The 14845-nt window shown below is 42.7% G+C and overlaps 1 protein-coding gene across 5 annotated transcripts in view; it reads right to left on the minus strand.

The window, feature by feature from the left end:
- Positions 1-6909: 6909 nt before the first annotated feature.
- LOC109908142 (F-box only protein 6) overlaps positions 6910-14845 on the minus strand; it is a 36975-nt gene continuing 29039 nt past the window's right edge. For all 5 annotated transcript variants that reach the window (XM_020506648.2, XM_031794409.1, XM_031794410.1 and 2 more), the window contains one exon: positions 6910-12427. In XM_020506648.2, the coding sequence (XP_020362237.1) occupies positions 12281-12427 (147 nt within the window). In that variant the 3' untranslated portion in view covers positions 6910-12280. The remainder of the gene's footprint in view (positions 12428-14845) is intronic.

Below are 14845 nucleotides of genomic sequence, written 5' to 3' on the forward strand. Positions count from 1 at the left end.
CAAATGGAAACTTTGTTCCAGGCCTAAATTACCCTGCGGGCAAAACTGGTTGAAATGAAATCATCACAACCATCACATCCTTCTAACCAGATTTGCCTGGAGGTATCCTGCCTTTTAGAAGAGGGTTTAGGGAAGGGACGTCCCAAGGATCACGGATATTGTGGCGGAAGAATCAGAATAAGCTCAGTAACATAGATCATTAAGATGTCTTATCTGCATAATGTCACACCTTGATCTGTTTCCCCTGTCTTTGTGATTGTCTCCACCCCCCCTCCAGGTGTCGCCAATCTTCCCCATTATCCCCTGTGTATTTGTACCTGTGTTCTCTGTTTGTCTGTTGCCAGATAGTTTTGTTTCGTCAAGCCTACCAGCATTTTTCCCTCTGTTCCTGTCTTTCGATTGTTCCTGTTTTCTAGTTTTCCCGGTGTAGACCTTTTCTGCCTGCCCTGACCCTGAGCCTGCCTGCCGTCCTGTACCTTTGCCCCACCTATCTGGATTATGACCCCTGCCTGCAATTGACCTGTCTTTTGCCTGCCCCTGTTGGATTAATAAACTGTTGTTACTTCAACTTTGTCTGCATCTGGGTCTTACCTGAAACCCGATACTTAATATGCTTATATGATTGAACTGTTGAACTCTTTTTATTAGAATGTATCCCTTCAGACTCTGGTGTTGGCAGTTGCACTTCCTCCTTCATATGGGCCTCAGTCACCTGGGGCCCACAGAGGGGAGAAGTCAGGCTTGTCTATCACATGTCCCTGTTGCTATGCAAAATATCAGAAAGAAAAGAGGACAGGAGGGAACATTGTCTTCACATGTAGATTAATGGGGAACCAATTACTTGTCTCCACAATGTCTGTGCCCAGTCACTCCCTCCTTTGGGGGAGATAAGGTCTGAGACAGGATGTGTGGGGTAGTGTCTGGAAACATTGTAAGTCATCTCTGATGTTGCACCTATCCTGGGATAGTGTAGGACCTAGAAGCTCACTCCCCTCCTTGAGTTCGTTTAGGCATGTGGTCAAGGACATACATTTTTCTTGAGAAAGGGGTATCTGGAGTTGACAATTGATTTAAAAGTCTTGTCTTCGGAGGCAAACTCTGTACAATAAGAACAGTCTTCATGGCAAATGCTATCTGGCTGGGGGATAGCTCTTTCTCATATATCAAGTTTAACCTTGTGACCCATTCCACACATCTGCTGTTTGTCATGTAGACTAAGGGGGTGTATCCTTTGTGTCGGGGCTCTCAACAAATCATCTAAGAGTGGTTCGTCGACTAGCCATCGTTACGCACAGCACTCAATCGTGCCCTCACCTGTCTGAACAGTCAAAAAAAGAAACGTCCTATTTTCAGGACCTTGTCTTTCAAAGATAATTCGTAAAAATCCGAATAACTTCACAGATCTTCATTGTAAAGGGTTTAAACACTGTTTCCCATGCTTGTTCAATGAACAATAAACAATTAATGAACATGCACCTGTGCAACGGTCGCTAGTATACTAACAGCTTACAGACGGTAGTCAATTAAGGTCACAGTTATGAAAACTCAGGACACTAAAGAGGCCTTTCTACTGACTCTGGAAAACACCAAAAGAAAGAGCAGGCTTCCTGCTCATCTGCGTGAACGTGCCTTAGGCATGCTGCAAGGTGGCATGAGGACTGCAGATGTGGCCAGGGCAAAAGATTGCAATGTCCGTACTGTGAGATGCCAAAGACAGCGCTACAGGGAGACAGGACAGACAGCTGATCGTCCTCGCAGTGGCAGACCACATGTAACAACACCTGCACAGGATCGGTACATCAGAACATCACACCTGCAGGACAGGTATAAAATGGCAACAACAACTGCCCGAGTTACACCAGAAACTCTCAATCCCTCCATCAGTGCTCAGACTGTCCGCAATAGGCTGAGAGAGGCTGGACTGAGGGTTTGTAGGCCTGTTGTAAGGCAGGTCCTCACCAGACGTCACTGGCACCAACGTTGCCTATGGGCACAAACCCACCGTTGCTGGACCAGACAGGACTGGCAAAAAGTGCCCTTCACTGACGAGTCGCGGTTTTGTCTCACCAGGGGAGATGGTTGGATTTGCGTTTATCGTCGAAGGAATGAGCGTTACACCGAGGTCTGTACTCTGGAAAGGGATCAATTTGGAGGTGGAGGGTCTGTCATGGTCTGGGGCGGTGTGTCACAGCATCATCGGACTGAGCTTGTTGTCATTGCAGGCAATCTCAATGCTGTGCGTTACAGGAAAGAAATCCTCCCCCCTCATGTGGTACCCTTCCTGCAGGCTCATTCTGATATGACCCTCCAGCATGACAATGCCACCAGTCATACTGCTCATTCTGTGCGTGATTTCCTGCAAGACAGGAATGTCAGTGCTCTGCCATGGCCAGAGAAGAGCCCGGATCTCAATCCCATTGAGCACGTCTGGGACCTGTTGGATCGGAGGGTGAGGGCTAGGGCCATCCCCCCCAGAAATGTCCAGGAACTTGCAAGTGCCTTGGTGGAAGAGTGGGGTTCCATCTCACAGCAAGAACTGGCAAATCTGATACAGTCCATGAGGAGGAGATGCACTGCACTACTTAATGCAGCTGGTGGCCACACCAGATACTGACTGATACTTTTGATTTTGACGACTCCCCCTTTGTTCAGGGACACATTATTCCATTTCTGTTAGTCACATGTCTGTTGAACTTGTTCAGTTTATGTCTCAGTTGTTGAATCTTGTGTAAATATTTGTATGAACATAACATGTTACGTTTGCTGAAAATAAACGCAGTTCACAGTGAGAGGACGTTTCTTTTCACACACACACACACACACACACACACACACACACACACACACCTGAAGATGTTTATATGACTTGGTAATCTGTATGACTTGGAATCTTATTGTTGTGGTTCTATAAAGACAAAGATAAGCACACATGTAAACAGAATTAGTTCATGGGTATAACTATGCAATATACATATGTACATGCAGGGGTGCAACTTTCACTGGGGATGGGGGGTGACATGTCCCCCCCACATTCTGAAATTGCATTTTTGTCTCCCGGAGTTTTATCATTGGAATGTGATCAGTCGGGTAGGCTGTTTGGGGAGTTAATCTGACTGGATAAAAAAATAATACATATATACAGACATATACACTGCTCAAAAAAATTAAGGGAACACTTAAACAACACAATATAACTCCAAGTCAATCACACTTCTGTGAAATCAAACTGTCCACTTAGGAAGCAACACTGATTGACAATCAATGTCACATGTTGTTGTGCAAATGGAATAGACAACAGGTGGAAATTATAGGCAATTAGCAAGACACCCCCAATAAAGGAGTGGTTCTGCAGGTGGTGACCACAGACCACTTCTCAGTTCCTATGCTTCCTGGCTGATGTTTTGGTCACTTTTAAATGCTCATGGTGCTTTCACTCTAGTGGTAGCATGAGACAGAGTCTACAACCCACACAAGTGGCTCAGGTAGTGCAGCTCATCCAGGATGGCACATCAATGCGAGCTGTGGCAAGAAGGTTTGCTGTGTCTGTCAGCGTAGTGTCCAGAGCATGGAGGCGCTACCAGGAGACAGGCCAGTACAGCAGGAGACGTGGAGGAGGCCGTAGGAGGGCAACAACCCAGCAGCAGGACCGCTACCTCCGCCTTTGTGCAAGGAGGAGCAGGAGGAGCACTGCCAGAGCCCTTCAAAATGACCTCCAGCAGGCCACAAATGTGCATGTGTCTGCTCAAACGATCAGAAACAGACTCCATGAGGGTGGTATGAGGGCCCGACGTCCACAGGTGGGGGTTGTGCTTACAGCCCAACACCGTGCAGGACGTTTGGCATTTGCCAGAGAACACCAAGATTGGCAAATTCGCCACTGGCGCCCTGTGCTCTTCACAGATGAAAGTCTGGAGACGCCGTGGAGAACGTTCTGTTGCCTGCAACATCCTCCAGCATGACTGGTTTGGAGGTGGGTCAGTCATGGTGTGGGGTGGCATTTCTTTGGGGGGCCGCACAGCCCTCCATGTGCTCGCCAGAGGTAGCCTGACTGCCATTAGGTACCGAGATGAGATCCTCAGACCTCTTGTGAGACCATATGCTGGTGCGGTTGGCCCTGGGTTCCTCCTAATACAAGACAATGCTAGACCTCCTGTGGCTGGAGTGTGTCAGCAGTTCCTGCAAGAGGAAGGCATTGATGCTATGGACTGGCCCGCCCGTTCCCCAGACCTGAATCCAATTGAGCACATCTGGGACATCATGTCTCGCTCCATCCACCAACGCCACATTGCACCACAGACTGTCCAGGAGTTGGCGGATGCTTTAGTCCAGGTCTGGGAGGAGATCCCTCAGGAGACCATCCGCCACCTCATCAGGAGCATGCCCAGGCGTTGTAGGGATGTTTTAAGGACATTACATCAAAGTTGGATCAGCCTGTAGTGTGGTTTTCCACTTTAATTTTGAGTGTGACTCCAAATCCATACCTCCATGGGTTGATAAATTTGATTTCCATTGATCATTTTTGTGTGATTTTGTTGTCAGCACATTCAACTATGTAAAGAAAAAAGAATGAAATAATAATAATAATATTTAAATAATTCAGATCTAGGATGTGTTATTTTAGTGTTCCCTTTATTTTTTTGAGCAGTGTATATATACAGTTATGTCCCCCCCACTTCTAAAACCAAAGTTGCAACCCTGTGTACATTAATAAATGGCATTACAATTACAACATGTCTATAAAGGGCAATAAACACAGCATCAATATTAACATAAACAATCACCTTTTGGACAGAGAAAGAAACCAATTACTTGGATTGACAAAGGGTAAAGATTTATACCACTCTCTCTTCAGCCTTGCATGAGAATCTGCCAGGCTGAGACCTTGTGCAACCAATGCAATAACACTTATGGCAGTATGGAATAATACTACATACGACACACAATAGGCAAAGCGGTATTGGAAACGCTAACTTTAAGGAAAAGTAACAGCCATAAAGTAGAACAAATGTCTGAAAGTTATCAAAGTAACAGTAAGTAATTAGTGGTAATTATCTATTATTACACAGCATGTAAAACCCCCAATAACCCCCCCTGCAACTTACATTTTGTTGTACGCACAACACTCAGACATTCGTGTTACTGTCAAAAATAGAAAGATAACACTCTGACCTGAGTGGGTGGGTGCAGTGTCCAGATGCGCATTTCCAAGGTTGGGAATGGCAGGGCTATGTAACTGAGTTTGATGCTCCATAAGTTTGTGCTGTTAGTAAATAAAAATGAGAGACTGGGTTGCTTAGGTAGGCTGAGGAGCCAAATTAACGAGACTTAAGGGAAATTGAAGGGACTGTGAGTGGAAGTTAGGTAGAGGAGAGGAGCAGGACAGCCTCTTTTTACAATTCGTTTAAAATGGCCCACGACATGGTTTGTGAAATTATCTAAAATGCGCACAAATTCGATTAGAAAAAAGAAGGTATCTCTGGTAATACAGGTCATATTTTTTCAAATCATTTAGGCTAGACACAAGCTGCTCTCTTTGCTGTGCTCCATTCCCCCACTCTGGCATTCTGAGGCTGCGTGACAGCAAACTTGCAAAGTCTACTCCAGCTGGCCTGTGCTCTTGGTTATAACAGGTGATAAAATTATACAATGTATCAACTTTGCTCGCTCTATGCGCTGTTCCAATGTAACACATTTACTAATCTAACAGAACCCATATCAGGGTCTGCACCCAGCTCGTCATTACACCTAAATTATATATTTTTAAACTGATGGAGGAATAGATGCTGTTGTGTAAAATTACATAATTAGTCATGCTATCCTGTGTTTTACTGCTTAAAGAATAATCTCTCGTTATTCTAGTGTTTTTCTAACATGACACAAACTTGTCTTTGTGTGACTTAGTCATAAGACTGGGCATACAGCTAAGAGACGTTTGGGTGCGACTGTAGCATGTGCCATCCCGTGGGTTTACTATCTACAACAAGTCACATGTACAGAAACCTGCAGAAAGGAGTACAATATAGTGTTTGCTGTTGTGAATGCAGTTACACGGTTGAGCCCTCAGGCTATCAATCTCGTGCTATCTTAAATCTGCACAGACAACTAAGTGCCCTTTACACACACCATCTGCTGAATGCCACGTACACAAAAATTATGTATTTTTCTATAAAAGCAGAGACCCGACTATGCTTGTTAAGCTTTTGAAGGGTTAAAGTTGATTTTGGGGATCTTCTAAAGACCCCCACCATTATGTTATTAATTTGCTTGTGCCATTTTACTTATGCTCACTGTATAGCTGAATATTGAGACCTCTGTCTGTGTCTAGCTCTCTGCCAAAACCCGCATCCCCGCCGCGTCTGTGATAAAAGGGACTGTGGGTGATAGTGAGACGGCGTCTGTTTTTCTCTGAAAAAAGGTCAGATTTGCATACCACTGAGACAGGTTCTCAGAAACATTGTGTTAAGAATAGGTTTTGACATAGATCACACATAAGGTGTGATCTCGGGTATATAAGATCCTGTCTTTTGTTCGGGGCAGAACTCAGAAGAGACATCAGTTGTATGTCTGATGTTTGACTTCTGTCTAAAGCTGAATTTTGATAAAAATTGTTATGATTTATAAGTGCACATTTTGAGTATTCCTTATTTGTTAAGTAAATAACAGAGCCCAGAAAAGTGGAACAAACACTTTCAACTCTGAACCATTCTTGGTGATGATTGATTGCTTCATATTTGCAAATCTTATAAAAGTGTTGTTTCCTTTGATTGTAATTTCTATGGCAATGCACAGGAAATGGGACGGAGAGAAGCAGGTGAGTGAGGGCAGGTAGGGGATGCGGCTGGCTGAATACAGTTGAAAATTAAGTGGATATTATTGGACTGGCGCATACAAGAGACTAGCGGCTGTTGCTTAAATTCAATTGAATTTATTAACAAAACAAACTTTATAAACATTTATAACCAGAGCCAGCAGGTTCTTTAGATTGGTAGGGCTGAAAAATTAGGTAGTATCATATGAAACGGAACTACGGTATTCTAAAACGTTGGTATCATAAGTATCATGAGTAACGGTTTCCATGCAAAAAAGGAGAATATAAAAACATGCAATTTTTCTGTTATTATATATGTATTTTTAAACCAGGCCATTTTCAAGTCACCTAATTTTCCGCTTTCACTCAGAAAACCATTGGCCACAAGGTGCCTTCTGTCAATTGGTCAAAGTATCCAGAATTGGACTTGTGTTGATTTTGTGAGTGTCTTCTGCCCAGGAGGAGAGGGCACTACGCCTTACGGTCCTCAGGGGGAGAACTGTGTCCGGCTTTGCTCTCCAAAGCAGAGCGCCGCTGAAGGGAGTGATAATTGGGGCGTATTCAATCCACTGATTCTGTTGCAAAATGTTTCTTAAATGAAGCAAACAGAACAAAACAGGGGTGGTCTCAAAGACTAGATGTAACATGGTAAACGTAAATCCGGGACACTCAAATGAGAATGATATGTTACATATTTGGTATGGTTACATGAGATATGTTACTAGTTGCATGCAATATGCCTTAAGTAACCTATACAACGAAATGGATGATGGACAACCACAAAATAACATATACAGTACCAAAGGAAATATAACAATTTATGTACAGAACAATACATAATGCTCTCGTTGACCCACTGGCCCACTACCAAAACATTTCGCAACATTGAAGCTCCCCAAGAACACAGTGGCCTCCATCATTCTTAAATGGAAGAAGTTTGGAATCCCCAAGACTCTTCCAAGAGCTAGCCGCAAGGCAAAACTGAGCAATTGGGGAAGAAGGGCCTTGGTCAGGGAGGTGACCAAGAACCCGATGGTAACCCTGACAGAATTCCAGAGTTCCTCTGTGGAGATGGTTGTCCTTTTGGATGGTTCTCCCATCTCTGCAGCACTCCACCAATCAGGCCTTCATGGTAGAATGGCCAGACGGAAGCCACTCCTTAGTAAAAGGCACATGACAGCCCGCTTGGAGTTTGCCAAAATGGACCTAAAGACTCAGACCATGAGAAACAAGATTCTCTGGTCTGATGAAACCAAGATTGAACTCTTTGGCCTGAATGCCAAGCATCATGTCTGGAGGAAACCTGTCACCATCCCTACAGTGAAGCGTGATGGTGGCAGCATCATGCTGTGGGGTCGTTTTTCATTGGCATGGACAGAGACTAGTCAGGATCGAGGCAAAGATGAACAGAGCAAAGTACAGAGAGATCCTTGATTAAAACCTACTCAAGAGCGCTCAGGACCTCAGACTGGGGTGAAGGTTCACCTTCCAACAGGACAACGACCCTAAGCACACAGACAAAACAACGCAGGAGTGGCTTCAGGACAAGAATCAATGTCCTTGAGTGGCCCAGCCAGAGCCCAGACTAGAACCTGATCGAACATCTCTGGAGAGACCTGAAAATAGCTGTGCAACCAATCCCAATCCAAACTGACAGAGCTTGAGAGGATCTGCAGAAAAGAATGGGAGAAACTCCCCAAATACAGGTATGCAAAACTTGTAGCATCATACCCAATTAGACTCAAGGCTGTAATCGCTGTTAGATGCTTCAACAAAGAACTGAGTAAAGGGTCTGAATACTGTGGCCACTGTGTTCTTGGGAAGTTTCTATTCTGCAGAATTTCTTTGGTACCTGTCACCAATCCTGTCTCGAGCTCTACAGACAATTCCGTCGACCTCATGGCTTGGTTTTTGCTCTGACATGCACTGTCAACTGTGGGACCTTATATCGACAGGTGTGCCTTTTCAAATCATGTCCAATCAATTGAATCTACCAATCAAGTTGTAGACTCCAATCAAGTTGTAGAAACATCTCAAGGATGATCAATGGAAACAGGATGCACCTGAGCTCAATTTCAAGTCCCATAGTAAAGGGTCTGAACACTTGTGAAAATAAGGTCTCTTTTTTTGTATACATTTGCAAAAATGTCTACATGTTTTCAATTTGTCACTATGGTTTATTGTGTGTAGATTTAACTAGTTTTCTCATGTAATCAATTTTGGAGTAAGGCTGTAACGTAACAAAATGTGGAAAAAGTTAAGGGGTCTGAATACTTTCCGAATGCACTTCAAGTATGGGGGCCTCAGTATATGGATGTTGTGCCTGTATTGTTCTTGCATAGAGGATACAAATCACTCCACAGTAGTTGAATAAACAATAAGGACAGTATACTTTTAAAATATATGTATTCAGTTATACAAGTTTAACTTATTCAAAAGAGAACCATAAGAAGCAATCTCAGCAGGATAACAGTACATAATCAAATTAGACTACATTATGTATTCATAAATGTATTACAGGTTAAAATACTTATATTCCTTCTCTTAATACATGTATTATCCTTTTAATATAAAAAGTGCCTTCAGAAAGTATTCACACCAATTGACTTTTCCCCCAAACATTGTTACTGCCTGAATTTGAAACTTATTCAGTCACTGCCATACCCCATAATGTCAAAGTGGAACTGTGTTTGTAGAACATTTCACAAATGAATAAAAACATACAAATCTGAAATGTCTTTAATCAATAAGTATTCAACAATTTGTTATGACAAGAATAAATACATTGTCATGGAAATACTGAGAGGCTTGGTCATTTCTTCAAACAATTATCTTTAATTAATATTGATTAATTATTGCAATAATGATACCGTCGACCCAACAGTCTTGACTGTTAGGCTGAGCCTAACTAACAATGGATTTTTTTTAATATAGGCCCTAAAAAAATGCTTAGTCATTCCTAACCTTCCCTAACCTTGGTTCATCTACATAGGGTGGCATTTTAACCCCAACCCGGCTTAGTTTCCCAGATACCAGAAAAATGAGACATTGTTCTAAACTCTTCAAGGCTCTCTCTCTCGGGTAACACACCACATCTTGTCTATGGAATGCCAGCTTTTAGGTTGTCACTAAGTCGTTGTCAGCTCAAAACTATCTCTAGCAGACTAACTGCAGGAAGCTAGAGTGGTAACCATCTCTTTACAGAAACAGAATAGAAATGTCCTATTTGTTTAATATTAATAGTTAGCAATCAATACTTAAATTAGGTAAAATGTTTAAACAAAAAATGTTTAGGAGTAAAAATGTGTTTAACAAGTCATAATCTTGCATGGACTCACTGTGTGCAAGGGTTTAACATGATTTTGAATGACCACATCTCTGTACCGCACACATACAGATAATTGTAAGGTCCCTCAGTTGAGCAGTGAATTTCAAAACACAGACTTAACCACAGACCAGGGAGGTTTTCCAATGCATTGCAAAGGGCACCTATTAGTAGATTGACAGTGAATATCCCTTTGAGCATGAAGTTATTAATTACACTTGTGTATCAATACACCCAGTCACTACAAAAAAGATACAGGCGTCCTTCCTAACTCAGTTGCCAGAGAGAAAGGAAACCTATCAGGTATTTTACCATGAGGCCAATGGTGATTTTAAAACAGTTACAGTTTAATGGCTGTGATAGGAGAAAACTGAGGTTGGATCAACACTAGTTATGCCACAATACTAACCTAAATGAGCGTGAAAAGGAAACCAGCACAGAATAAAAATATTTCAAAACTTGCATCCTTTTCGCAGTAAGGCACTAAACTAAAACTGGAAAGAACAAAAAAAGAAAAACAGGGAAAAGAAATTACGTCCCGAATACAAAACGTTATGTTTGGGGCAAATCCAACAACACATCACAGAGTACCACTCTTCTAATTTTCAAGCATGATGGTGGCAGCAGCATGCTATGGGTATGCTGGTCATCAGCAAAGACAACGTTTTTTATTTTTATTTAAAAAACAGAAGAGATCTAAACACAAGCAAAATCCTAAAGGAACACTTGGTTCAGTCTGCTTTGCAACAGACACTGGGAGACAAATTCACCTTTCCAACAGGACAATAACCTAAAACAAGGCCAAATATACACTGGACTTGCTTACCAAGACGTCATTGAACGTTCCTGAGTGGCCTAGTTACAGTTGACTTAAATCCTTTTTAAAATCTATGGCAAGACTTGAAAATGGCTGTTTAGCAATGATCAACTTGACTGAGCTTGAATTTTAAAAAGAATGTGCAAATATTATATACCATGTGTGCAAAGCTCTTAAGAGTAACCCAGAAAGACTCACTGCTGTAATCTCTGCCAAAGATGATTCTAACATTTATTGCCTCAGGGCTGTGAAAACTTACGTAAATGAGATATCTGTATTTAATTTACAACAAATGAGCAACAATTATGGGGTATTGGGTGTACATGTTTTAGAAAAATTGATTTAATACATTTTGAATTCAGGCTGTAACAAGACAATGTGGAGTAAGTCAAGGGGTATGAATACTTTGAAGGCACTGTAAGTGACAACAATTACATTATAGATGTTAAGATATAGGTGAGTACAAGCAAAAGTGTTCAACTACGTTTCTTAAAAGGTGTTTGTCAAAATGGGTCAGACGTTTATGTACCTAATACATTACATTGAAGTTCACTTTCCTTTGCTCTGTCTTCCTCGGAATTGTACAGAGCAAACAAATGCACATTATATGCCTGTAATACATTGAAGTATTCCAGGCATATAATGTGAATTCTTGCTTTACTCTGTACAATTCAGAGATGGACAGAAATGATAAAGGTAACTGACAAAATAAAGAAAACAAAGTGTCTTAATAGGGCGCTGGCCACCACTAGCTAGAACAGCTTCAATGTGCCTGAGCACATTCTGTGTGATGAACTCCATTGGAGGGAGGCGACACCATTCTTCCATGAGATATTCCATAACTTGGTGTTTTATTGATGGTGGTAGAAAATGCTGTCTCAGGCACCGCTCCAGAATCTCCCATTAGTGTTCAATTGGGTTGAGATCTGGTGACTGAGACAGGCAGACCACTATGCTCCTTTGAGACCCCTCTTTGAAAGTCAGAGATCTCCTCTAGCCATAGTAACCAAAATAAATGGGAAGCTGGGAATTTTTATACATGACCCTAAGTACAATGGGATGTTAATTGCTTAATTAACTCAGGAACAACACCTGTGTGGAAGTACCTGTTTTCAATATACTTTGTATCCCTCATTTACTCAAACGTTTCCATTATTTTCGCAGTTACCTGTATTGTACAGCCAGTATAATTTATATCAAGAGAAACATCAGTGCCTATTGCCTGAAAAGACAGAATGATGTTCACTACACTAAGAGAGGTTTCAAAGTGTGCAGGTCAGCAAAACATTCAAATGTAACCTCTTAGGAGAGTAAACGGGAACACCGAAAGCTATCTGTCCACCGATGGGCAGATCTCGATGCTACTGTTGGTGACCCGAATTCCATACCAGCCGGCCCAGAACTGAGTGTCATTTCCTCCATGAATGAATCGGATGTACCGCACACCTGGTCCATAATTCTTGAACACATGAGTCATCTGAAACGGTCATATGTTCCATTGTAATTTGTATGCTTTGTTTAATTGGGAAATATGTTGTATAATAAATTATATATACATATAAATATATATGTATACATACACACATACATATAAGTGTAAATATATATACACACAGTTTGGACAACCTACTCATTCCAGGATTTTTTCTACATTGTAGAATAGTAACGACATCAAACTATGATTTAACACATATGGCATCATATAGTAACCAAAATTGTTAACAAACCAAAATATATTTAGTGAGATTATTCAAAGTAGCTACCCATTGCACACTCTTGGCATTCTCTCAACCAGCTTCATGAGGTAGTCACCTGGAATGCATTTCAATTAACAGGTGTGCCTTGTTAAAAGTGAATTTGTGGAATTTCTTTCCTTAATGCATTTGAGCCAATCAGTTGTGTTGTGACAAGGTAGGGGGTGTATACAGAAGATAACCCTAGTTGGTTAAAGATCAAGTCCAGGGGGATTGGAGGGACGCCTATGTGCGACTGACGTGTTTTCCGTTTGCTCCCGGCCTACAAGACCCACTCTCATCATCGCCCTCTCCTGAGTCTGAGGACCCGGGGACTCACACTTTACCCGGGGGTGCGGCTTGGCGGCGCTGAAATGAACATTCGAGGCCATCAAACTACTATGCTCTGAGATAGTTGAAATGAAAACGGAGGTGGTTGCTACGATTGAGGCCCGAATACAGGAGGTTTCTGATACTTTAAAAGCAGATTTAACCATCCTGCGGAACGAGACTGTGCCAGCAATCACATTTATTTTTTTATTTATTTTTATTTCACCTTTATTTAACCAGGTAGGCTAGTTGAGAACAAGTTCTCATTTGCAACTGCGACCTGGCCAAGATAAAGCATAGCAGTGTGAGCATACAACAAAGAGTTACACATGGAGTAAACAATTAACAAGTCAATAACACAGTAGAAAACGAAGGGGGGGTCTATATACAATGTGTGCAAAAGGCATGAGGAGGTAGGCAAATAATTACAATTTTGCAGATTAACACTGGAGTGATAAAAGATCAGATGGTCATGTACAGGTAGAGATATTGGTGTGCAGAAGAGCAGAAAAGTAAATAAATAGAAACAGTACGGGGATGAGGTAGGTGAAAAGGGTGGGCTATTTACCAATAGACTATGTACAGCTGCAGCGATCGGTTAGCTGCTCAGATAGCTGATGTTTGAAGTTGGTGAGGGAGATAAAAGTCTCCAACTTCAGCGATTTTTGCAATTCGTTCCAGTCACAGGCAGCAGAGTACTGGAACGAAAGGCGGCCAAATGAGGTGTTGGCTTTAGGGATGATCAGTGAGATACACCTGCTGGAGCGCGTGCTACGGATGGGTGTTGCCATCGTGACCAGTGAGCTGAGATAAGGCGGAGCTTTACCTAGCATAGACTTGTAGATGACCTGGAGCCAGTGGGTCTGGCGACGAATATGTAGCGAGGGCCAGCCGACTAGAGCATACAAGTCGCAGTGGTGGGTAGTATAAGGTGCTTTAGTGACAAAACGGATGGCACTGTGATAGACTGCATCCAGTTTGCTGAGTAGAGTGTTGGAAGCCATTTTGTAGATGACATCGCCGAAGTCGAGGATCGGTAGGATAGTCAGTTTTACTAGGGTAAGCTTGGCGGCTTGAGTGAAGGAGGCTTTGTTGCGGAATAGAAAGCCGACTCTTGATTTGATTTTCGATTGGAGATGTTTGATATGAGTCTGGAAGGAGAGTTTGCAGTCTAGCCAGACACCTAGGTACTTATAGACGTCCACATATTCTAGGTCGGAACCATCCAGGGTGGTGATGCTAGTCGGGCATGCAGGTGCAGGCAGCGACCGGTTGAAAAGCATGCATTTGGTCTTACTAGCGTTTAAGAGCAGTTGGAGGCCACGGAAGGAGTGTTGTATGGCATTGAAGCTTGTTTGGAGGTTAGATAGCACAGTGTCCAGAGACGGGCCGAAAGTATATAGAATGGTGTCGTCTGCGTAGAGGTGGATCAGGGAATCGCCCGCAGCAAGAGCAACATCATTGATATACACAGAGAAAAGAGTCGGCCCGAGAATTGAACCCTGTGGCACCCCCATAGAGACTGCCAGAGGACCGGACAGCCACAACGCAACAACGGCGTCGCACATTACAACGATTGCAGCACTGGAGACCTCCGCTACTCGTCTCCGACTTAACTACATCCCTGGAGGCTGAAGTTAAACGCCTAGCTGTGGATTTGAAAAAGGTAAAGGAGAGCTGTGTGAGTTTAGAGGGATTCTCTCGCCGCAATAATCTGAGACTTGTATCAGTCCCAGAGTCAGCGGAAACGCATCGCGCCACGGATTTCGTTTCAGGGCTGCTGAAGGATGTTCTTGCCTTAGATGACAAGCCCCTGATTGATCGTGCCCACC

Source organism: Oncorhynchus kisutch, linkage group LG17, assembly GCF_002021735.2.
Source record: "Oncorhynchus kisutch isolate 150728-3 linkage group LG17, Okis_V2, whole genome shotgun sequence".
NCBI lineage: Eukaryota > Metazoa > Chordata > Actinopteri > Salmoniformes > Salmonidae > Oncorhynchus > Oncorhynchus kisutch.